General features: G+C 41.7%; 2 protein-coding genes across 2 annotated transcripts; one reads left to right on the top strand and one right to left on the bottom strand.

Annotated features, from left to right (window-relative positions):
- Window positions 1-653: 653 nt before the first annotated feature.
- Window positions 654-5,182, top strand: LOC124655313. The gene is made up of 2 exons (XM_047194232.1): window positions 654-1,100; window positions 5,084-5,182. The coding sequence occupies exons 1-2, from the start codon at window positions 718-720 to the stop codon at window positions 5,085-5,087; spliced, it is 387 nt and encodes a 128-aa protein (XP_047050188.1). The 5' UTR covers window positions 654-717; the 3' UTR covers window positions 5,088-5,182.
- On the bottom strand, window positions 2,098-5,153 carry LOC124655312 (MADS-box transcription factor 33-like). Its single transcript, XM_047194231.1, has 6 exons — window positions 4,882-5,153; window positions 4,715-4,793; window positions 4,328-4,389; window positions 3,389-3,488; window positions 3,265-3,306; window positions 2,098-2,207 (listed from the first exon to the last, which is right to left on the bottom strand). The coding sequence occupies exons 1-6, from the start codon at window positions 5,061-5,063 to the stop codon at window positions 2,106-2,108; spliced, it is 567 nt and encodes a 188-aa protein (XP_047050187.1). The 5' UTR covers window positions 5,064-5,153; the 3' UTR covers window positions 2,098-2,105.
- Window positions 5,183-26,146: the final 20,964 nt, after the last annotated feature.

The raw sequence follows: 26,146 nt of genomic DNA, 5'->3' as shown, positions 1-26,146 counted from the left end.
TTTAGCTAGTTAGCAAGTAAGAGTGGCACAATAGTTAGCTACCAAATATTGTTGTGGAGTATCACTGTAATTTATTTCATCATTGTTTATATTTATATGCACCATAATAAAAATATATTTATGTGTGCAAGCGTACACTCCTATAAATATTTAAATATCCAGTTATGAATTCATATGAGCAAACACAGGGACATTCTCAACTAATGCTACTTACTAAAAATAAATAGAAGGATGCATTAAGTTGAAATCATTGCAGGATCAAAGAGAAAATTTCATAAACACGCCTCTAAAAAGATTAGAACATAAATTGGTCGCGCGATTACTAAAGAACACAAGCCAACCAACAACTTAGAGAACAAACAAAGATTGATCTGCAACCATGCATTGAGATATCTAGCATGTTAACTAAAACCAAAACAATCTTTGTCACACTTGAATAGAGGAATAAAATCTGAAAAGTGCCTTTGGCAAATGAGCACCAATGCTTCTGATTTTTAAAATCGTGTTTTTTAGATTCTAAAAAATTTAAAAATAAATATCCACATACATATAAATATTCGGAAGGTACGGTAGAAGTTTTGGAGAAAAACCTGTTGTATTTTGATGCTCAATTGAACTTTTATTTTTTGCAGCGAGAAATAGATTGTGAGAAACCAATGCCACCCCTTCCCAAATCCCCTTTCCTCTGCTGCCTCGTGCTCTCTCCAGTCACCTCCCATGGCGGCACACATCCGGACTCTGATTCCGCCCCTGCTTCCTCGTCCGCTCGGCAGCCTTCCGGCTGGGCCTTCTCGCACCCAGTTCGGGCGACTCAAGCTCACCTGTCCGGCGGCCTCAGGAGGCAGCGGGCCGCCGGCGGAGAAGGGGGACGGGAAGCCGCCCCAGGGATCCTCCCTGCCGGCGCTGTCGGAGATTCGTTGGGGGGAGCTGCTAGCGCCGTCCCCGGACAACGCCGCGGCCGTTGCGCTCACCGCCGCGCTGGTCTGGGCCGGCGCGTCGCTGCTGCTGCAGCTGGTGCTCATCTCTGCCTCCATCTTCGCCGCCGCCCTCAAGTACTCCTTCGTCGCCGCGCTCCTCCTCTTCGTCCTCATCGCGCTCCTGTGAGTGACGGACGCCCATTCTTCTCCTCCTCCCGCCTCTAGTCTAGTGTCTAGTCCACCACTGCACGCGTGTTGAACAAAATTGCCTACTTATTACTTGTTTCTGTTTAGCCCACTCCCCTAAAATTATGTTCTTTGCGCAGACCATATGAGCGCTCCACAACTATGATGCTATACAATGTCATGCTATCAAAGTAAATTTTCCAGACATTTGGATTGCAAAAGTAAATACTATATGGATCACAGTCACAAAAAGCCACTAGATAGATACAGTGCAGTTCAGTTCCTGCAGGCTATTCAATACAACTTGCACTCCGATTAAAAACATTATGTATATTCATATTCCGAAGACGCACCAAATGATAGTGAGGAGGGCAGTTCACACTACTAGTTTGAAAAGAAACAGTTTCCGTTGGTAACTTTTTTTTTCGATAATGGGCACTTTATTACTTTGAGCAATAGACCCGGCCTCTGCATAGCTAAGATGCACACAGCCGTACACAAATATTCGTTACAAAGACTCCACCGAAATATTCGTTACAAAAATATTCGTTTCCATTGGTAACTGGGTGTGTTGAATATGGAGATCCGACAAAGACCGAGCACATATTCACAAGTTCGTCCTGTTCTTTTCAACTGTCTAGTCCACCACTGGACGTGCGTTGCACAACATTATGTAGCTGTACTTGTTTGTGTTTAGCCCACTCCCCTATACTTAGCTGCATGAAAATTTATGTTCGTTGCGCAAACCTCTGCATTTTCAGGGATAACATATGAAATACCTGCTCCGCGAGTCCGCGTATGCTGCTATATAATGTTATGTCATGCAATGCAACTAAAATTTTCAGACATTTGGATTGCATTCAGTCACAAGAGCCAGCAGATACAGTACAATTCAAATCATATGGGTTATTCAATACAACTTGCACTCCGAGAACAGAACTTGTGAATATAGATGTTCTCAAGACACACACCAAATCACACGTGGCGAGGGCGGTTCACAAACTAGATCGAAAAGAAACAGTTTCCGTTGCTAACTGGATGTGTTGAATATGGAGATCCACCAAAGACTGAGCACATATTCATGAGTTCATTCTGTTCTTTCACCTGGACATTGTAAATGAAAAAGATAATCAGCATACCCTATCATCGGCATTTTGCATATTTTTTTACAGGAACAGTAGGGAAGGGCCTTACCGAGCATTTCGTTGGTTCAGATTTGTGCAAATCTTAGCTCATAAATATCATAATATATATTCTGGTAGTTCTTAATTTCTTATGACATTGGATAATATCCCTACTCCCACAAAAATGTGAAATAGCTGTACCATTGACAAAACTGATTTTTTTTTTATTAAATAGTGGGAAAATAGAGGAGTGCCATTGCGATGCTTAAACTTCAGTAGGTACTAGTTAAGGACAAACTACAAACTCAACTTATCAAGTGAGAGAATAACCCCTTCCATTCTAATATGGCGGTCTATTAGGTAACCTGTTAATCATTTTGATGACATTGTATTTGTACATTTATTTTTGATACGCAGATGGCTTGTGGTCCTCCTAGTGATTGGTGTGCCCATTAAGTGCAAGAGTGCGTGCCCACATTAAGTGAGGCTGGTAGATTCTCCTGTATTTCCCTTAGCATGTGTAGGGGAAGTGCACACCTGTGTTTATGTGTGGTGGCGTGAGTGTGGTTTGTGTCCACCTTGTACTCTCTAGAAAAAGTTTAAATTTCTTTTTCAGCTCAAATAGAGGTGGTAATGTGGACTTATCTTACAAGTGGTGGGTTTATTTTGCTTGCTGCTACCTTGAGAAATTGAGGGTAATCTGTATTCAAACCTAAATTTAAGATGTTAAATTATATATGGGCATTTAACCCTCTTTTATGCAAGGTCAATCGGCTCAAATTTTGAAAAATATTACATAATTTATTTAGCAGTAAACCCACTTCAAAGTAATATTATGTGTCTCTTAATTCTGTGAAGTGTCAAATTGGCCAACCCATATTTTATTTACGTATTATGATCCTCTGTTTCTGTGCAAATTCTTGGTTGCTATAGACTTCCATTTAATTGGTTTTATTATATTTTGAAGAGACAAAACATGCATTGAATAAAGGAATCTTTGTAGAATAAAAAAAAGAATATGAGACATCGAGACTGACCTTATTTTCAAGAAACTGTATCTCTTGCTGCATGATTAGCATCTGATGGGAGGCATTACATACTAGTTTAGTGAACACTATGTAGGAATCAGAACAATAAGAAAGTGGAGAACAGATGTCCTACCTTTGTGGAGCGCATCTGACAAATCCATAGCTCAAGACTTTTCTCTAGTGTATGCAGTTTATGTAGCGTCATGTCCCCTGCTCCCCCTCCATACATGGACCTGCGTTGCTTCAGTTATCACTTGAATGTTTTCCGGAGGTTGTTGTATGTGTTAAGCAATCCATACAAATGACTGTACAGGGACATCATGATTTGTCTTCATTCGTAATGTTTATGTCAATCAGAATCACTTCTTTCACTCTTAAATTGAGTTGCAGCGTTTCTTGATTAGAAAATAATTAAAGGGACTATACAAGCTTGGATGCAGTTCTCTTTGTATTATTACCTTCACATTTTTTTACTAGCGATGTATCTTGCTCTCTTGGATTTACTTCCTTAATAGTAGCTAGTTTATACGTTCTCACAAGTTATCACTTTTATGATTTGTTTGACTGATTTGATCACGGAAACCTATTTTGTATGGAAACAGAACATTTAATTGGGTTTCTGCTGATGCTTGATTGTTGTTGTTTTATATTCATCTTAATGGGTTAAAACATTATTTGAAGTCCTTACTTATGTTCATCTTAATGCCATGAATTATGAATTGAAGTCCCTTACCATCTTTTCAGCAGTTTCTTGTTCTAAGCTCTAGATTATCATTTCATGCTGACCATGGATTCAACTTTTAAGGGTTTATGGAGATTTATTTGTACTTATGCGCGTTATCTTATATGTTGGTCATGCAGTACTGTGGTAATTCTAAATTCTGTACCTTTGATGGTTGTCAATAATCATTGTAGATTGCAAGATGCACGAATGATGGAAACGTTAGCAGTCCACTGCAGGGGCTGAATTGTGCATATATTTTTCTCTTAGGAGGCACTACGGCCTCACTAAGCTAATACAATCAATTTCAATTCAAGATATGTAATCATCCATCTTAAAGAGGAAGATTACCTTAGACCCTGCTGTAGTTGATCTATTTCTTCCCTTACCAAGCAAATCCCGGGTTCTGCTACCTGTTATATGGTGCAAAAAAGTATCAGTTATCTTTGGTATCATCGTCACAGACAAAATAAGCTATTTAGTGTTAGAACAAAAATGTGATGTTTGTTTGGTTGCTTAATAAACCACTTTTTGTAAAATGAATCGATCTTTTTTCTAACAAAAATTGTGTTCCTCCCAATTGTATCTAAATGTGATCCACCCTGAGTCTCATCCAGTGGCTCACTTGGATATTTAATACGTTAGTCCCTACAGATGAGTTTTTACTAGATACATATCTCTTTGGAGTTCTTACAAATATTGCAATGTTTTCAAGCTTTGCAAAGTAAATACGTAGACCTTGCTTTGCAGAGCTCTGTTTTGCATTTGACTTTCTACCACGTCGCCCTGGTACCTCTTAACCAAGCTTTGCATGTTTCTTGCATTTTGTGAACAAAAGGAAAACATCTCAGAGTTGCATTCACACATTTAAAAATCACTATGTAGCATGAATTTTGGAAACGCACCCATTAGTTGCCAGTTCATGGAGTTTTCCCTGAGAGGAGAAAATGATAACACCGACTTCAGCATCGCAAAGCACTGAGAGTTCCCTGGCCTTCTTGAGCAGCCCTTCTCGACGCTTGCAGAAGGTTACCCGTCTGTGGGCAAGGTTCTCAATTCGTCGCATCCGCACCTTCCCTCTGACCATGGTTTCCACTCTGCCTGCAGATGACCTTCAGCCTGGACTAGCCTTGAAGTTATAGTGGTGCTACTAAAAGATATTAACTGCGTACTCCTCTCAGATCAAACTACTGATGCAATGAAGCTGATCTGCTTTTATATAGCACTCCCAACTTCAGAGGAATATGAGGCTTGCTTGGCATCCCTCCAGGGTACTTAAAAGTTAAAAGCACTTTGCAAGTCATTGTACATCTTTCATTTTGCTCTTGTAGATTCTCATAAATATTGTAATATGGTACAGTATTATACTTATTGCTTCTTTGCTTTGTGACTAATGACTAATTTAACTAATCTTGTAAGATTCTGATATCACATCTTTGGACCTTTTCATTGTTTATCTCACTAAAGGTCGGTTATCTTGAACATATAGAGTTACATATTATCAGATTTCACCATTAGTTTCTTCTTTAGTTCCAGTGCAGGATTGACTCTTGGTCTTGTTTCCGGAATCCAATAAATTGCTGTAGTTCGAGACTAATCTAACTAATAATTGTAGAGTATTTGTAGAAATCTAGGTGCTAAGCATATCTCCAGGGTATTATACCAGTCACAATGCGAAATTATGTGACTGGTTGGATCTAGAACTCATTTTTATACTGTACCACGTTGTGTACACTGGTATTTATTTGTTGGATCTCAATGTGCTCTTTCTCCGTGCTGTATTATTATTGTTTTGATAATTCATATTTCTCAATCACTTTTCTTAATATTATGCTCTAGTTGCATGGAAAAGTTATGTTTACATCTCTCTGTATTTGATTCCAAACTTCTATGGTCGTACTGAAAAGAATGTATATTTTTTGTGATTAATATGGCCATATTATACCAGTGCCTTGACATTTCAAGAAGCAGTTGCTTAGCATAACTGAATGACATATACTATGTGACTCGTAATTTCTGACCAAATGCAAATGCTTTTCTTTTTTGATTTTTTTTTGTGTTCATCTGGGGCGAAAAGGTAAGTTTCTTTACCGTTTCAGTTAATCATGTGTCATGGTAACAATCTCTGCATGTCTTTATACCGGGTTCATGAGCTGCCAACAAAATTTTAATTTGATAAGAGCATCTCCAACAGAGGCTGTAAACTGGACGCGCGCTAAAAAAACTGCCAATATACAGCGTCAAATGCGTTTTTGCGTCCTCCAGCAGACGCTGTAAAATAGGTCGCGCTGTAAATATTTTAGTGCGCGCGGTAGTTTGCGCTATCCAAAGCGGCATATCTAGTGCGCTCGGCTACCGCGTCTGTAGCCGGGAACCGCTCGCGCGAAAAGAAACCGCTGCGCTCGCGACCGCCGCATCGGGAGTTCCACCGGCCGCCGTGCTGCAAGCTTCGCCGGGCCGCCTCCCCACTCGAGCTCCGCCGGCCGCCGCCCCGCGGAGATCCGGTCGGCGCGCCTGCCGCGAGCCTCCGTCGGCCGCTTCCCTGCGAGCTACACCGGCCGCGCGCTGCGGGCTCCGGCTCGGCCGCCATGTTGCGAGCTCCGCCGGCCCGCCTGCAAGCTCCGCCGCCGCCGCCTGCGAGCCCGCGTCGACCGCCGCCTGCAAGCTCCGTCGACCGCGCGTGCTGCGAGCTCCGTCGGCCTCTCCGCGCGAGCTCCGCCGGCCGCCGCGCTACGAGCTCCGTTGGCCGCCGCGGCGCGTGGAGCTCCGCCGGCCGCGCACGCAGGCACGGACTCGATTTCGATTGTTGTGGCTAGCTAGACTCGAGTCTGGCCGCGCGCGGGCCCGATTGATGTGGCGCGCATGCACGCACGAACTAATTTCGGCCGGCCAGCGCATGGAGATTCGATTGCTAGCTTGCTAGCTATATCAATTTCTAGCTACATGGATAATGCACGATGATTTAGTTGAATTTTTCAGATTTATTTGTAGCCTGTTTGATCTTGTTTGTTCTATGAATGTTGAAGAAACTTGTTTGTGGAGCTCTATTTTACAGCCTGCGGCAAAGGGTTGTTTTTCGGCTTCGTGGTTGCGCTGTAAAATAGAGCCTCTGGCGAAGCACGCATCGGCGCCGCGCGCTATATCCGAATCGAGCGCGCTGCAAACGACTTTTACAGCGCCAAATTTTAGAGCCTCTGTTGGAGATGCTCTAAGGGACATGATCTGCTTAGTTTCCAGAAGATGCCATCTGCTGACGTGGGAACAGCAGTAGTGGTGAAATGTACTAAAATTTGTTCGTGATATCTGATAAGCATGTACAGTACATCATGTACTGTAGGTGGAAAATCCTAGATGTAGGCAACACTTAAACATGTAGGTTTAATATATATGCCATACTGGCTGCTGCAGCTTTGACTGGTAATTATTTTGAACCATGATTGACTGTGTGCTTAAAACTCTTCCATGTTTGAGAGGCCAAGAAGTTGTGTTAATTTTAACTGAAAAAATTGATGATACGTTGGCAGTTTCCAGTTATTTTCCTCTTCTAAGGAATGTTTCATGCCGCGTGCAATTTGGAATAAAGTTTCAGTGAATCAGATTCAGTTATTCCTTAAAAAGAGGCAAAAGCCTAAAGGGTGTTCGATTTTTTTTCCTTCAAATTATTATTGTTATTCTTGTTGTCCGTTGGTCCTGTTAGTGAATGAATATTAGGTGTTCTGCTAGTGATATTTTGTTCTCCGTTTTAAAACACATTGGTTTTACCGACCAGGGATGATACTCTCTAGAAATTTTATTTTGTAAATGAAATAGTCTAAAACACATGAAATAAATAAGTTGCCTAACATGTATACGCACGCTAAATTTAATCGACGTGCCATTATTGTGTATATGACAAATTAATGTTGATGTTGCAAGCAAGTTAATTAAAGCCGTAGATAAGATGAAATCAACGGCCTAGAAAACCTGACGTGGATAGCTGGCATGAAGAGATAAACTATCACAATTGCAGTTGGGGATTTTTGCTTTATAAGAAGTATATAAATAGGAAATTCTGTTCAGCACTAAATAACACAGCAAATCCCAAAGGCTGTAATGGATACAGTAAAGTAAGCTTGTTGCATCTTCATTAGATTTAAGCCTGTAAGGTCAAAGAGTTATTTTCTTTCTCTAGCTTAATTGCACCGCTGTTGCTACATGTTCATGCCAAGCATACTATGATATCTGTGACAGACAATATTACTTTTGACTTTTGATCTCTAGGATGCTTTGCCTCAGTACACGATAAGCTAATATATATGCTTCCGAGTCAAAACATTAAGCAACAACATGGAATCTGCACTCAGTCATGCAGCTATTGCCCATTATATAGGCAATGGGCATCTTAATTAATTTCTAGTGGCATTGCTTAAAGTTAGCTCAGGTGGTAGGTCAATATGCGATCAGGTCCTTTCTAGTTTTATGAAAAGATAGCATTACACTTGTTAGCTACACGTGGAAGAGTCAAAGACTTTAGTTAATTGACAGACGTACGGAATCATGATATCTCATGCATCGTGTCTAACTAATATCTAATCTGAGAATTTGTTCTGGTTTATTGGAGAATGTTGACAGTGTTCGCACGGCCGTATGGCCATTTGACCTGCGATTATGCTTGCGGTTAGAACGAACTCGTGGATGGAAGAGCATCACACACGTGTGTGCTTATCTTTGTGCATCCTGTTTTCTCTTTTCTGTTCTCTAGATCGTAACATGCCGATTCGAATTTGAAATGGTTTTTTTCATATGGTGTCTCTTCCGTGAAGACCTCTTTTGTAGCTGGGTTTCTTTTTTTTTTTCCCAAAAACTACAAAACTTTTGATTTTATAGTGTCAGATTTTTTTAAAAAAAATACATAGAGGTCGAGAATGTTGGAATCTATCAATGTGTAAATTTTTAGATTGAAATACGTTGTATTTTTCCCTCAATAAAAATGATAAAATATTACAAAATAATAAAATCTAGATTTTAGTGTACTGTTCATTACTGTTCACCAATGGTGAAATCAAGATTTGTTAATTTTTCTGAGTCTAAAATACAACATATTTTATTCTGAAAATTTACACATTTGTAAATTACAATATTTTCTATATTATGGTATTTTTTCGATTTTTTTGACATGTCTAAAATAAAATTTTCATAGATTTAAAAAAGGCCTACGTGTAGCTCGGCCCACGTATCGCCACTCTCGTCTCTTCTGCACATATCATTTTGAAACTGGAAAACTGGAAAGATATCTAATTTTACAGATTGTGTATATATGGACCAGAATTAGAACTGCGGGATGCTTGGAACTTGGAGTTCCACCAAAATTTGGAGCGAGGTAAAGCTCATCAGCAGCTTTCCAGCTGCATCCCCCATTCATGAGATGAGCTCGTACACAATATGCGTCTGCCTTGTCTCCATCTCCTTGTTCCGAGCTGCAGTACCATCTAGCATCTCTGCAACTCCTCTCCGTGCTCATGTCAGCAGCGTCGACTGCTTGTGCTTGTGCCTTGTGGTGCCTTTGTACCAGCAGCAGTAACTTGCAACTACCTATGTAGCTTTATCTTTACAGTGTGTATATTCCTGCCATATATGGTAATGGTTTTTCAGTGTAAAAGAGAGGAGCGGTTGATGATGATGGTGCCAGTGTATGCATCACTTCCCGTTTGGGTCAGGCCTCCGGTGCATGCCATGGAGGCAAGGCAAGCAGACCCCACACCAGCCATGATGATGACCGTAAGGGCATCTCTAGCGGCGCGACGCAAACGGACGCTGAGCGACCGTTTGTGTCCGCCGTGACCGAAAATGCGTCGTGCACCACCTCAGTCGGCGCGACACAAAGTGACCGGCCGTCCGCGAGAGACGCAAACCCGGCCCAAATATGCGCCAGTTTGCGTCTCTGGCGGACTGCCGTGACGGACGCGCAAAGTGACCGCTTGTCCCCGCACGGGCAGCCTGGCAGCGGCACTGACTCGCTTCGTCTTCGGCGGCATTACTTGTGGCGGCGCGCCACGCGCCTTTGCGGGGCCGCGTTAATGGCGTGCCTCGGCTTCCGCGAGCGTGCGCAGCCGATCGATGCGTCTTCTCGCGCCGGTGCGCAGCGAGGCGTCGCTCGGCCGATCTCCGACCTATATAAACGGGGGAGCCGGCATCTCATCTCCTCCGCGACTAAACCCAGCCGCCGGCTCGCCGCAGCGCCACTCGCAGATCCACCATGAGCGGCGGCCGCGGGCGCGCCAGCGCGCGCCTCCGCCTCCACCTTCACCTCCCACTCCACCTCCCCGGCCTCGAGCTCCGACGACGGGTTCGACTCCGACGACAGACAGACCGACCTCCTCCACCCGGTCGGGGACGCGCGGACACGGGCCGAGCGGAGAAGGAAGCAGAGGAGGAGCGGACGGCCCATGCGGCTGTCGACGCCGAGGCCGGAACGGCGCAGGGGGCGGCCGCAGCTGCGGCCGAGGACTCGACTCGGAGATTTCTTGGTCATCCGATGACCCCGATGCGCCGACGCCGGAGAAGAAGCGGCGGAGCAAGCGGGCCCTCGTCGCGTCTTTCCGAGACGCTCAAGGACGAGGCCGCCAACGCGAGGCCGGAGCAGCACCGCAAGAGGACGCGGCGGCGCACGAAGCCATAGCGGCCGCGCGGGAGGCGGCGGAGAAGCGGGCCACGGAGCGACGCAACGGCGGTGCCGGCCCGTCAGGAACCAAGTAGTCTAGGTCTTCTATAGTTTTTATGTACTTTCTATGTTTGGTTTTCATATGAATCAATCGCTCGTGGTAGAAAACCAAAGGAATTGTATGAAGATCAAACTATGTTGCAATTCAAAAATGGGTCGCCCCGGTGGGAGCACACCTGCGACGCAAACGGACGCGCGGTCAAAATATGTCCGTTGGGCGACGCAAACGGACGCTGTCGACCACTTTTGGGCGTCCGAAATGCGTCGCGCCGCTGGAGATGCCCTAAGAGTAAAGCCTCTTCTGGTATGTTTGTAACTTTATTTTCTTCCCTTGTCAAGGTTTTGTTTACAGCTTGCCCGGGTAACCGTACTGGTTGACCTTTTTTTTTTGTTTTGCGAAAGGAGCCTCTTCCATTGGTCCGTCACTGGTTGACCTACTAGCGTAAAAAAGCATTTCCATTGGTCCGTCACTGACCAGAGTGTGCAATCAAAGATCAAGGAGCCTCTTCACTCTTCAGGTGAGTACAAGAAGCAGCCTTTTCATGAGAAATTATCGTGCACTCCCGGCCGTGGACCCAAATCGAAAAAAACCCCTCTCGGACTCTCCTGTAAAAAAAATACCACTCTCTAAAAGTTAAATAAGTACTACGTAACCTACTAGATAGACAGTGCATTAACTTTTGTACGAATTCGAGCGACGTGCTTGATAAACACCCCACACCAACCAAAAAAAAAAGAATCCAGATTGGTAAAATAGATCTAAAATGAAAAAGGACAAATCTATGTATGAATACTGTGTAATCAATATGGGCCATGAATTCGGCCCATTGACCATACCACTGCTAAATTTATTTTTTCTTTTCTTGAGCTACACATTCAATTTGGAATTGATATTCTGTGACATAGTTTTTTTTAATGAGGTAGACACTGTGTCTTTTCATTGATTAAGAAGGAGAGGACACATCTCTAGGTAAAGAAAGAAGAACATGAAAAAAAAACACATCATATCACATCTTTTTTTTGCACACAAGAAGGGGTCTGGAGGACCCCAAAAAACCATCTATTAAAGTGACATGTATATATTTTGCAGTAAACCCCTTGCATAAACTCGCTCTAAGAACCTAGTGCTTGAAGAAAGGGGATTACACTTTACAAAAAAACACCCTACAATAAACTAGAACAAAGCAATCCAGTACATGGGTGTCTCTGCGCACTCACCGTCGACGTCCTCCTGGGCATCGCCATCGGTCCACCACCATCCAGCGGGGAACAAATCACTTCGCGAGAAGCGACTACGAGCACCCGCGATGGAGTCGGAGTCATGGCCTCCGCATGACGGAGGTCAGGAGAGTCGCCGCCCTTACGACCTTGGATCATATCATATCAAAGAGAGCGATCCAAAGGCCCTTAGAGGACCATGTGAGCAAAGTTCTTGCGCCTACATTGATCAAGGCCTAGCCCGCCTGCTTGATTTTCACAAGAACCCAAGACAGTATGGGGGACTTGTTGAAAACTCAAGTTTCTTTCCTTCCAAATCTCCTAAACAAGTCCTTCGACAGGAACATGAACTTCAAGGTAGATGCTAGACTATCATGGAGATCAAGGAAAGTGAAACAACTTGTGCTCCCAAGCATGAAGAAACACCACCCCAAATCATTTCTAAGCAATGACATGCAAACAACATTTGAGTCGCCAACTCACGAGCTGGTCGACAAAGCTGGCATAGGGGTTAGTGAGGCCATTATTCATACGCTATGTGTTGTTCTTGGAGCGCCTTTTTTATTTTTAGTTTACTTTTGTTTTGTTTGATGTAGCATATGTTGGATCCCGGCATATTTGTTTTGGAGAAAGACCCGCTCCTTTTTAATTGCATAAGAACGCTCTAGTTATCGCTCTTATTGTTCTGCGAGTGTTCTAGTTTTCCAGTACATCGCTTAGCTCTTATTCTTTCACTTGAATTTGTTCAGAGCTCGTTAGTATTATTTATTTGTGTATGATTAGCTCTCTGGTCCATATTGTATTTCATCTCTAAGAGCTATTTCAAATAAGTTGATTGGTGTTGGATACGAGTAAAATGTTTCATGACTATAGTGATGCAAAAGGAAGCTTGTCTAGACTGTGGCATAGACTTTGGCATGTCATGTTGGATGTTATTCTTGTCATCTGCTTAGTATTTATTGTTATAGCATGACTTGTCTCAAATATCTAAGAGTGCATAATGTGTCATTGAAAGAATCATGTATTGTTTCTATCATAAAAGCATAATATTGTGGTATTCTCCTTTGATTCTTTATTGGGTTTACTTGACGCATGTTTACACCATATTATGACTATAACCAGTCAATCGAAGCCCTCTATGATTATTTATTTTTTACTTGTAATATCACTTTATGATTTGATTGATAATGTTTTGTCGCTATGCATGATTATGGCCATTATTGCTCTCTTGGTTGGTCGCTCCCGGTCTTTTTGCTAGCCTTCGCTCCGTGCCGAGTATGAATTCTACTCGGGCATCCAACCACCATGAACCAAAGTTTGCCAATTGTGTCCACCATATGTACCTAGTAGCATTATTGCTATTCCAAGTATATTTATCATGTTTTTATTTATCTTTCAAATTAAATTTTGGCATGAGAAAATTAGAATATGCCACCATGGATAAAGGACCCGTGCGAGCCTACTTCGGGGTCTCCGTGGGATGGCGGTTCACATGGTGAGCAAGCTAGGGCAACGGCTGGATGTGGTGAGCTAGCAAGGGCAGGGCCTGTATCTGGTTGGGAAGCTCCAACAAGGATTCCCGACACACGAAGTGCGAACGAGTGCAGAACTTGGACCGCCAACCCATGGGAGGCAGGTACAAGCGGCACCGGCAAGCGCATCAAGAGGGATGATGATAATTGGTGAACTAGGCTGGCGTTATATGTTTCCAAGATTGTACATAAGTTTAGAATTATGAACTGGTAGTATTGTTTAGGTGATGTAATTACTTTTGCAACAATGTGTATGAGGTTTCATAACCACGCATCCTTATTTAAACATGTTTAAAACATGAAAATGAAAAGGTAAGCCTCGCATCCTTCTTAGTCACTCCAAAATGAAGCTTTTCGGAAGGTATTTGAAATTTCCATGTTTGAAACCCAAAACGACTTCTCTTCGTGATTGACTTCATAAGACAAAGTTCAGGCTTAGGGGTAGATACATGATTTTTCTGGTTTGAATATGACTAGACCTTGTTTATCAACTTGAGTGCTTACTATATGACATAAGAAGGCTATGTGCTTTGGTTTTTTTTTTTTGAAATTTTATGCCCATTTGAATCTTGGTCAAATCCTAGGTACGGTTTGACCAAGATTTGAACAAGTTTAAAATATGAAAATAAAATGTAAGCCCGGTCTGGATCCTTCTTAGTCACTCTGAAATGAAGCTTTTGGGAGGTTTTTGAAATTTCCATGTTTGAAACCCAAAACCACTTCTCTTCATGCTTGACTTCGTAAGATAGAGTTTAGGGTTAGGGGTAGATACGTACATGATTTTTCTAACTATTTTTATGCCCATTTGAATCTTGGTCAAATCATAGGTTTGACCAAGATTTAAACATGTTTAAAATATGAAAATGAAAAGGTAAGCCTCGCATCCTTCTTAGTCACTCCAAAATGAAGTTTTTGGGAAGGTTTTTGAAATTTCCATGTTTGAAACCCAAAAACGACTTCTCTTCGTGCTTGACTTCATAAGACAAAGTTTAGGGTTAGGGGTAGATACATGATTTTTCTGGTTTGAATATGTCTAGACCTTGTTTATCAACTTGAGTGCTTATTATATGACATAAAAAGGCTATGTGCTTTGGTTTTTCATTTTTTTATACCCATTTGAATCTTGGTCAAATCCTAGGTTTGACCAAGATTTGAACAAGTTTAAAACATAAAAATAAAAGGTAAGCTCGACCTGGATCCTTCTTAGTCACTCTAAAATGAAGCTTTTGGGGGTTCTTGAAATTTCCATGTTTGAAACCCAAAACCACGTCTCTTCATGCTTGACTTCATAAGACGGAGTTTAGGGTTAGGGTAGATACATGATTTGTCCGGTTTGAATATGTCTTGACCTTGTTTATCAACTTGAATGCTTAATATATGACATAAGAATACTATGTGCTTTGGTTTTCATTTTTTGATTTTTTCGAATTTTTATGCCCATTTGATCTTGGTCAAATCCTAGGTTTAACCAAGGTTTAAACAAGTTTAAAACATGAAAATGAAAAGGTAAGCCCGCATCCTTCTTAGTCACTCCAAAATGAGGCTTTTGGGAAGGTTTTTGTAATTTCCATGTTTGAAACCCAAAACGACTTCTCTTCGTGCTTGACTTCATAAGACAAAGTTTAGGGTTAGGGGTAGATACAAGATTTTTCTGGTTTGAATATCTCTAGACCTTGTTTACCAACTTGAGTGCTTACTATATATGACATAAGAAGGCTATGTGCTTTGGTTTTTCAGTTTTTTGAATTTTTATACCCATTTGAATCTTGGTCAAATCCTAGGTACGGTTTGTACAAGATTTGAACATGTTTAAAACATGAAAATAAAAGGTAAGCATGGATCCTTCTTAGTAACTCTAAAATGAAGCTTTTGGGAGGTTTTTGAAATTTCCATGTTTGAAACCCAAAACCACTTCTCTTCATGCTTGATCGACTTCATAAGACTGAATTTAGGGTTAGTGGGTAGATACATGATTTGTCTGGTTTGAATATGTTTAGACCTTGTTTATCAAATTGAATGCTTACTATATGACATAAGAATACTATGTGCTTTAGTTTTCAATTTTTTGATTTTTTCTGATTTTTTTTGCCCATTTGATCTTGGTCAAATCCTAGGTTTAACCAAGATTTAAACAAGTTTAAGACATGAAAATGAAAAGGTAAGCCTGCATCCTTCTTAGTCACTCCAAAATGAAGCTTTTGGGAAGGTTTTTGAAATTTCCATGTTTGAAACCCAAAACCACTTCTCTTCATGCTTTACTTCATAAGACAGAGTTTAGGGTTAGGGGTAGATATACGTGATTTGTCTAGTTTGAATATGTCTAGACCTTGTTTTATCAACTTGAATTCTTACTATATGACATAAAAAAAACTATGTGGTTTGGTTTGATAGTTCATTGTTCATAATTCATAGTTGATCATACATACGGATGATACATACAGAACTGCGCGATCCTTATCGCGACTTCTAACCTATCTAGTCGTCGAGGAAGATGATGGTCGCGTTCTCCTCCGCATCCCGCGCCTCCTTCTCCTTCACGGCGGCGATGGCCGCCGCCTTGTCTTCTTCCTCCGCCCTCTTCTTGTCGGCATCGTCCTTGAGGGACGCGGCAGCGCCTTCAAGAAGAGGGGGTCTTCCCCTTCCTCCGCCTCCTCCGCCTCCTCGGCCGGGCGGCGGCGCGAATCCGCCGCCGGTGCTCGCCTCCCACGCCGCCTTCGACCGGTGGTTCCTCTCCCGGTCGGCGCGCCATTTGTTGAAGACGGGGCCGCTCATCGGTTTGAGCGGCGGATCCGCCTTGTACCGCAGCCCGCCCGGGGCGGACCTCGCGGAGCGACGACGACATGTACAGGGAGCCTCGCGTACCGCACGCCGCGCGCGCCGACTCCGGCGGCGGACCGCTGCGACCGGAGCCGCCACGCCTCCTCGAGCGTGTCCGGCGCGCGGGATCGCTTCGATCCGCTCGCGGGGGACGCGGAACTGGTACGGCGTGAATACATGGCGAGCGGCGAAGAATCACCGCCCGCAATCAAGGCCAAGCACGCAGCATATGGCCTCTTCCTTACGTCTTTGACTCGGTTTGTTGCCGGTCAACGCCCCTGCTCGCTGGCCCCGATGCTCCCGGTCCTGTTTAAAGTTCAGCATTAAACTCTACTATACAAGCTGTCGTGGTCTTGTGATGTACGGTAGTACTCTTTTGATGCATTTGTGATGTAGTAGTACTATACTTTTTTTGAACCGATATAGTACTATCTAAGAAAAGTACTCCCTCCGATTCACATTCTTTTTTAGCACCAAGAAATATGGATCTGGAGCTGAGGGAGATAAATTGGGCATCTCGTGCGCCATGAAGCTTGATGCATGAATGATTGATCGGGTTGGCTAGAACGGCTAAACAATGCTGCTCATTAGGCAAATGCATGCCATGTACGATAGTATACATCCAAGTAAAGAAGTCTATACTGACATAAAAAAGACTACATTGGGGATGAGAGTCAATTGGGGCATCTACAATACGAGAAAATCTTGCTCGTAGTTGATTTTGGCTAAGAGGGTTTTGTGCCCATACTTGTATCTTGGTCAAATCCTAGGTTTGACAATGATTTAAACAAGTTTAAAATATGAAAATGAAAAGGTAAGCATGGATACTTCTTAGTCACTCTAAAATGAAGCTTTTGGGAGGTTTTTGATATTTCCATGTTTGAAACCAAGAACCACTTCTCTTCATGCTTGGCTTCATAAGATAAAGTTTAGGGGTTAGGGGGTAGATACATGATTTGTTTGGTTTGAATATGTCTAGACCTTGTTTATCGAGCTTGAATGCTTACTATATGACATAAGAAGACTATGTACTTTGGTTTTTCATTTTTTTTTCATTTTTTAATTTTATGCCCATTTGAATCTTGGTCAAATACACTAGCTATGACCAAGATGTAAACAAGTTTAATACATGAAAATGAAAAGGTAAGCATTTTGGTATGCATTGTTTGATACTTTTCATAGCTATAGTGCATCACAAATTTATGATTTCATGCTTTGCTTTGCCAATTTCGATTTTTTCTAACCACCTTCTCTTTGATTTCAAATTTAGGTCAAACTATCGATGCCTACTATGTGTTCTACTTGAATTGGATGCGGCGTGCGCACATGTTTTGCCATTGTTTTGGGCTTCCACACATCTTTGGGGCATCCAAGTATTTAAGTTACCTTGTTTTTTTGAATTGTAATTCATACCCTTCCTCCCAATTTTTATGCCCATTTGAATCTTGGTCAAATCCTAAGTTTGACCAAGATTTGAACAAGTTTAAAACATGAAAATGAAAAGGTAAGACTCGAATCCTTCTTAGTCACTCTAAAATGAGAAGCTTTTGGGAGTTTTTTGAAATTTCCATGTTTGAAACCCAAAACCACTTCTCTTCATGCTTGACTTCATAAGACAGAGTTAATTTAGGGTTAGGGGGTAGATACATGATTTGTCTAGTTTGTTGTTTAGACCTTGTTTATCAACTTGAATGCTTACTATATGACATAATAATACTATGTGCTTTGGTTTTCATTTTTTTTGATTTTTTCTGAATTTTTATGCCCATTTGATCTTGGTCAAATCCTAGGCTTAACCAATATTTAAACAAGTTTAAAACATGAAAATGAAAAGGTAAGCCTGTATCCTTCTTAATTAGTCACTCCAAAATGAAGCTTTTGGGAAGGGTTTTTGAAATTTCCATGTTTGAAATCCAAAACGACTTCTCTTCGTGCTTGACTTCATAAGACAAAGTTTAGGGCTAGGGGTAGAAACATGATTTTTCTGGTTTGAATATGTCTAGACCTTGTTTATCAACTTGAGTGCTTACTATATGACATAAGAAGGCTATATGCTTGGGTTTTTCATTTTTTTTGGAAATTTTATGCCCATTTTTGAATCTTGATCAAATCCTAGGCACGGTTTGACCAAGATTTGAACAATTTTAAAACATGAAAATAAAAGGTAAGCCCGGCCTGGATCCTTTAGTCACTCTAAAATGAAGCTTTTGGGGGTTCTTGAAATTTCCAAGTTTGAAACCCAAAACCACTTCTCTTCATGCTTGACTACATAAGACATACGAGTTTAGGGTTAGGGGTAGATACATGATTTTTCTTGTTTGAATATATCTAGACCTTGTTTATATCAATTTTAATGCTAACTATATGACATAAGAAAACTATGTGCTTTGGTTTTTAATTTTTCTGATTTTTTATTTTGATGCACATTTGAATCTTTGCCAAATCCTAGGTTTGACCAAGATTTAAACAAGTATAAAACATGAAAATGAAAAGGGGAAGCCTGTATCCTTCTTAGTCACTCTAAAATGAAGTTTTTGGGATGTTCTTGAAATTTTCATGTTTGAAACCCAAAACCACTTCTCTTCATGCTTGACTTCATAAGATATAGTTTAGGTGCTAGGGGATAGATACATGATTTGCCTAGGTTTGAATATGCATGTCCAAACCTTGTTTATCAACTTGAATGCTTAGTATATGACATAAGAAGACTATATGCTTTTGTTTTTCATTTTTCTGATTTTTTTAAATTTTATGCCCATTTGAATCTTTTGGTCAAATCCTTGGTTTAATTTGACACGGATTTAAACAAGTTTAAAATATGAAAATGAAAAGGTGGTAAGTGATGGCGTGTATTTCACACGTTCGTTGGGCAACCCCAAGAGGAAGGTATGATGCGCACAGCAGCAAGTTTTCCCTCAGAAAGAAACCAAGGTTTATCGAACCAGGAGGAGCCAAGAAGCACGTTGAAGGTTGATGGCGGCGGGATGTAGTGCGGCGCAACACCGAGATTCCGGCGCCAACGTGGAACCTGCACAACACAACCAAAGCTACTTTGCCCCAACGAAACGGTGAGGTTGTCAATCTCACCGGCTTGCTGTAACAAAGGATTAACCGTATTGTGTGGAAGATGATTGTTTGCAGAGAAAACAGTAAAAACAAGTATTGCGATGAGATTGTATTTCAAGTAAAGAGAATTGGACCGGGGTCCACAGTTCACTAGAGGTGTCTCTCCCATAAGACGAACAAGCATGTTGGGTGAACAAATTACAGTTGGGCAATTGACAAATAAAGAGAGCATGACAATGCACATACATATCATGATGAGTATAGTGAGATTTAATTGGGCATTACGACAAAGTACATAGACCGCCATCCAACCGCATCTATGCCTAAAAAGTCCACCTTCGAAGTTATCATCCGAACCCCCTCCAGTATTAAGTTGCAAAGCAACGGACAATTGCATTAAGTATGGTGCGTAATGTAATCAACAACTACATCCTTAGACATAGCATCAATGTTTTATCCCTAGTGGCAACAAGCACAACACAACCTTAGAACTTTCGTCACTCGTCCCGGTGTCAATGCGGGCATGAACCCACTATCGAGCATAAGTACTCCCTCTTGGAGTTAAAAGCATCTACTTGGCCAGAGCATCTACTAATAACGGAGAGCATGCAAGATCATAAACAACACATAAGCATAACTTTGATAATCAACATAACAAGTATTCTCTATTCATCGGATCCCAACAAACGCAACATATAGAATTACATATAGATGATCTTGATCATGATAGGCAGCTCACAAGATCCGACAATGATAGCACAATGGGGAGAAGACAACCATCTAGCTACCGCTATGGACCCATAGTCCAGGGGTAGACTACTCACTCATCACTCCGGAGGCGACCATGGCGGTGTAGAGTCCTCCGGGAGATGATTCCCCTCTCCGGCAGGGTGCCGGAGGCGATCTCCGGGATCCCCCGAGATGGGATCGGCGGCGACGGCGTCTCGGTAATGTTTTCCGTATCGTGGCTCTCGGCATCGGGGGTTTCGTCACGGAGGCTTTATGTAGGCGGAAGGGCAAGTCGAGAGGCGGCACGAGGGGCCCACACCACGCGGCGGCGCGGCCAGGGGCCGGGCCGCGCCGCCTAGGGTTTGGCCACCCGTGGCCCCTCTTCGTCTCGTCCTTCGGACTTCGGAAGCTTCGTGAGAAAATAGGCCTCCGGGCTTTATTTCGTCCAATTCCGAGAATATTTCTTTACTAGGATTTCGAAACCAAAAACAGCTAGAACAACGAACCGGCACTTCGGCATCTTGTTAATAGGTTAGTTCCGGAAAATGCACGAATATGACATAAAGTGTGCATAAAACATGTAGATAACATCAATAATGTGGCATGGAACACAAGAAATTATCGATACGTTGGAGACGTATCAGCATCCCCAAGCTTAGTTCTCGCTCGTCCCGAGCGAGGTAAAACGATAACAAAGATAATTTCGGAGTGACATGCCATCATAAACTTGATCATACTATTTGTAAAGCATATGTAGAGAATGCAGCGATCAAAACAATGTGTATGACATGAGTAAACAAGTGAATCATAAAGCAAAGACTTTTCATGAATAGCACTTCAAGACAAGCATCAATAAGTCTTGCATAAGAGTTAACTCATAAAGCAATAATTCAAAGTAAAGGTATTGAAGCAACACAAAAGAAGATTAAGTTTCAGCGGTTGCTTTCAACTTGTAACATGTATATCTCATGGATATTGTCAACATAGAGTAATATAATAAGTGCAATAAGCAAGTATGTAGGAATCAATGCACAGTTCACACAAGTGTTTGCTTCTTGAGGTGGAGAGAAATAGGTGAACCGACTCAACATTAAAAGTAAAAGAATGGTCCTCATAGAGGAAAAGCATCGATTGCTATATTTGTGCTAGAGCTTTGATTTTGAAAACATGAAACAATTTTGTCAACGGTAGTAATAAAGCATATGCATCATGTAAATTATATCTTATAAGTTGCAAGCCTCATGCATAGTGTACTAATAGTGCTCGCACCTTGTCCTAATTAGCTTGGACTACCTGGATTATCACCGCAATACATATGCTTTAACCAAGTGTCACAAAGGGGTACCTCTATGCCGCCCTGTACAAAGGTCTAAGGAGAAAGCTCGCATTTGGATTTCTCGCTTTTGATTATTCTCAACTTAGACATCCATACCGGGACAACATAGACAACGAGATAATGGACTCCTCTTTTAATGCTTTAAGCATTTGACAACAATTAATTCTTTTCTCATTAGAGATTTGAGGATATTTGTCCAAAACTGAAACTTCCACCATGAATCATGGCTTTAGTTAGCGGCCCAATGTTCTTCTCTCACAATATGCATGCTCAAACCATTCAACTCGGTGATAGATCGCCCTTACTTCGGACAAGACGAACATGCATAGCAACTCACATGAAATTCAACAATGAGTTGATGGCGTTCCCCGTAAACATGGTTATCGCACAACAAGCAACTTAATAAGAGATAAAGTGCATAATTACATATTCAATACCACAATAGTTTTTAAGCTATTTGTCCCATGAGCTATATATTGCAAAGGTGAATGATGGAATTTTAAAGGTAGCACTCAAGCAATTTACTTTGGAATGGCGGGAAAATACCATGTAGTAGGTAGGTATGGTGGACACAAATGGCATAGTGGTTGGCTCAAGTATTTTGGATGCATGAGAAGTATTCCCTCTCGATACAAGGTTTAGGCTAGCAAGGTTATTTGAAACAAACACAAGGATGAACTGGTACAGCAAAACTCACATAAAAGACATATTGTAAAGCATTATAAGACTCTATACCGTCTTCCTTGTTGTTCAAACTCAATACTAGAAATTATCTAGACCTTAGAGAAACCAAATATGCAAACCAAATTTTAGCATGCTCTATGTATTTCTTCATTAATGGGTGCAAAGCATATGATGCAAGAGCTTAAACATGAGCACAACAATTGCCAAGTATCACATTACCCAAGACATTTATAGCAATTACTACATGTATCATTTTCCAATTCCAACCATATAACAATTTAACGAAGGAGAAACTTCGCCATGAATACTATGAGTAGAAACCAAGGACATATTTGTCCATATGCTACAGCGGAGCGTGTATCTCTCCCATAAAGTGAATGCTAGGATCCATTTTATTCAAACAAAACAAAAACAAAAACAAACCGACGCTCCAAGAAAAAGCACATAAGATGTGGCCGAATAAAAATATAGTTTCAGGGGAGGAACCCGATAATTTGTTGATGAAGAAGGGGATGCCTTGGGCATCCCCAAGCTTAGACGCTTGAGTCTTCTTGATATATGCAGGGGTGAACCACCGGGTGCATCCCCAAGCTTAGAGCTTTCACTCTCCTTGATCATGTTGCATCATACTCCTCTCTTGATCCTTGAAAACTTCCTCCACACCAAACTCGAAACAACTCATTAGAGGGTTAGTGCACAATATAAATTGACATATTCAGAGGTGACACAATCATTCTTAACACTTCTGGACATTGCATAATGCTACTGGACATTAGTGGATCAAAGAAATTCATCCAACATAGCGAAAGAGGCAATGCGAAATAAAAGGCAGAATCTGTCAAAACAGAACAGTTCGTATTGACGAATTTTAAAATGGCACCAGACTTGCTCAAATGAAAATGCTCAAATTGAATGAAAGTTGCGTACATATCTGAGGATCATGCACGTAAATTGGCATAATTTTCTGAGCTTCCTGCAGGGCAGATGGGCTCAGATTCGTGACAGCAAAGAAATCTGGAACTGCGCAGTAATCCAAATCTAGTACTTACTTTTCTATCAACGGCTTAACTTGGCACAACAAAACTCAAAACTAAGATAAGGAGAGGTTGCTACAGTAGTAAACAACTTCCAAGACACAAATATAAAAACAAAGTACTGTAGGTAAAAACATGGGTTGTCTCCCATAAGCGCTTTCTTTAACGCCTTTCAGCTAGGCGCGGAAAGTGTGTATCAAGTATTATCGAAGGGTGGTGCATTCTACAGCGGGGTGTGGAGTTTTCTCAACCAGGCATATTATATTAGATACATAAGTTTTAGCATCTCCCTTTTCATTAGTCTTAGGCTGTGCTACTCTCATCAAACAAATTTTCAGGAACAAGCCAAGCATAATTATTTTCTAGTGCATCATTCATAGCTAGGAGCTTGCATGGTATTGGTGCTTTGATCTCCTCACCATCATTAATATTATCTAGTGTAGCTTATTCTATCCATGTCCATCTTTTCAAGACGAGACTAACAAAATTAGTATGAGAACCAAGCATATTGAATTTAGCTGAAGACCTTTCTAGCTTCTCTTGCTAGAACTACCAAATTCTCTAGACGAAGCGTTTCTAAAACAAAATCTTTCTTTTCCCCTTCTTCCATATCACCAAGTGTAAGAAACATGTGTTGGATTATAGGATTGAGATTAACAAATTTAGTTTCCAACAAGCGAACTAAAGCAGCTGCAGCAATTTCATAAGTAGGAGCAAGTTCTACCAAGTGTCTATCTTCAAAATCTTCAACGGTACTAACATGGTTGAAAAATTCTTCTATATTGTTTCTCCCAACTATAGACCCGTGTCCTATCAGTATGTTCTTTGTGGTAAAATTAAAAGGAAACATAATGAAATAAGTAAAGTAAATGCAAGTAAACTAATTTTTTTGTGTTTTTGATATAGCAAACAAGATAGCAAATAAAGTAAAACTAGCAACTAATTTTTTTGTGTTTTGATTTAGTGCAGCAAACAAAGTAGTAAATAAAATAAAGCAAGACAAAAACAAAGTAAAGAGATTGAGAAGTGGAGACTCCCCTTGCGAGCGTGTCTTGATCTCCCCGGCAACGGCGCCGTAAAAAGAGCTTGATGGCGTGTATTTCACACGTTCGTTGGGCAACCCCAAGAGGAAGGTATGATGCGCACAGCAGCAAGTTTTCCCTCGTGAAAGAAACCAAGGTTTATCGAACCAGGAGGAGCCAAGAAGCACGTTGAAGGTTGATGGCGGCGGGATGTAGTGCGGCGCAACACCGGAGATTCCGGCGCCAACGTGGAACCTGCACAACACAACCAAAGCTACTTTGCCCCAACGAAACAGATGAGGTTGTCAATCTCACCGGCTTGCTCGTAACAAAGGATTAACCGTATTGTGTGGAAGATGATTGTTTGCAGAGAAAACAGTAAAAACAAGTATTGCAAGTAGATTGTATTTCAAGTAAAGAGAATTGGACCGGGGTCCACAGTTCACTAGAGGTGTCTCTCCCATAAGACGAACAAGCATGTTGGGTGAACAAATTACAGTTGGGCAATTGACAAATAAAGAGAGCATGACAATGCACATACATATCATGATGAGTATAGTGAGATTTAATTGGGCATTACGACAAAGTACATAGACCGCCATCCAACCGCATCTATGCCTAAAAAGTCCACCTTCAGGTTATCATCCGAACCCCTCCAGTATTAAGTTGCAAAGCAACGGACAATTGCATTAAGTATGGTGCGTAATGTAATCAACAACTACATCCTTAGACATAGCATCAATGTTTTATCCCTAGTGGCAACAACACAACACAACCTTAGAACTTTCTGTCACTCGTCCCGGTGTCAATGCGGGCATGAACCCACTATCGAGCATAAGTACTCCCTCTTGGAGTTAAAAGCATCTACTTGGCCGAGCATCTACTAATAACGGAGAGCATGCAAGATCATAAACAACACATAAGCATAACTTTGATAATCAACATAACAAGTATTCTCTATTCATCGGATCCCAACAAACGCAACATATAGAATTACATATAGATGATCTTGATCATGATAGGCAGCTCACAAGATCCGACAATGATAGCACAATGGGGAGAAGACAACCATCTAGCTACTGCTATGGACCCATAGTCCAGGGGTAGACTACTCACTCATCACTCCGGAGGCGACCATGGCGGTGTAGAGTCCTCCGGGAGATGATTCCCCTCTCCGGCAGGGTGCCGGAGGCGATCTCCAGGATCCCCCGAGATGGGATCGGCGGCGACGGCGTCTCGCAATGTTTTCCGTATCGTGGCTCTCGCATCGGGGGTTTCGTCACGGAGGCTTTATGTAGGCGGAAGGGCAAGTCGAGAGGCGGCACGGGGGCCCACACCACAGGCGGCGCGGCCAGGGGCGGGGCCGCGCCGCCCTAGGGTTTGGCCACCCCGTGGCCCCTCTACGTCTCGTCTTCGGTCTTCTGGAAGCTTCGTGAGAAAATAGGCCTCCGGGCTTTTATTTCGTCCAATTCCGAGAATATTTCTTTACTAGGATTTCTGAAACCAAAAACAGCGAGAAACAAAGAATCGGCACTTCGGCATCTTGTTAATAGGTTAGTTCCAGAAAATGCACGAATATGACATAAAGTGTGCATAAAACATGTAGATAACATCAATAATGTGGCATGGAACACAAGAAATTATCGATACGTTGGAGACGTATCAGCAGGCATGGATCCTTCTTATATATATTAGTCACTCTAAAATGAAGCTTTTGGGAGGTTTTTGAATTTTCCATGTTTGAAACCCAAAACCACTTCTCTTCATGTTGTTGACTTCATAAGATAGAGTTTAGGGGTTAGGGGTATAGATACATGATTTGTCTTGTTTGAATATGTGTCTAGACCTTGTTTATCAACTTTAATGCTTACTATATGACATAAGAACACTATGTGCTTTAATTTGGTTTTTAATTTTTATAATTTATTTTGAATTTTGATGCACATTTTGAATCTTGGTCAAATCCTAGGTTTGACCGAGATTTGAACAAGTTTAAAACAAGAAAATAAAAGGTAAGCCCGCCAGATCGGAT

This window comes from Lolium rigidum, chromosome 5 (genome assembly GCF_022539505.1).
Source record: "Lolium rigidum isolate FL_2022 chromosome 5, APGP_CSIRO_Lrig_0.1, whole genome shotgun sequence".
Classification (NCBI taxonomy): domain Eukaryota; kingdom Viridiplantae; phylum Streptophyta; class Magnoliopsida; order Poales; family Poaceae; genus Lolium; species Lolium rigidum.
Note: the sequence above shows the minus strand (reverse complement) of the source record. Positions and strands in the feature narration are given on the sequence as shown.

What these genes read in the sequence shown, in the direction of transcription:
- LOC124655312 (XM_047194231.1), bottom strand. Translation starts at nt 5,063, where the DNA reads ATGGTCAGAGGGAAGGTGCGGATGCGACGAATTGAGAACCTTGCCCAC. An exon ending in CATGAACTGGCAACTAATGG is followed by an intron (nt 4,794 to 4,881) that starts GTGCGTTTCCAA and finishes ACAAAATGCAAG; the next exon opens with AAACATGCAAAGCTTGGTTA. An exon ending in CAACTACAGCAGGGTCTAAG is followed by an intron (nt 3,489 to 4,327) that starts GTAATCTTCCTC and finishes GAAGCAACGCAG; the next exon opens with GTCCATGTATGGAGGGGGAG.
- LOC124655313 (XM_047194232.1), top strand. Translation starts at nt 718, where the DNA reads ATGGCGGCACACATCCGGACTCTGATTCCGCCCCTGCTTCCTCGTCCG.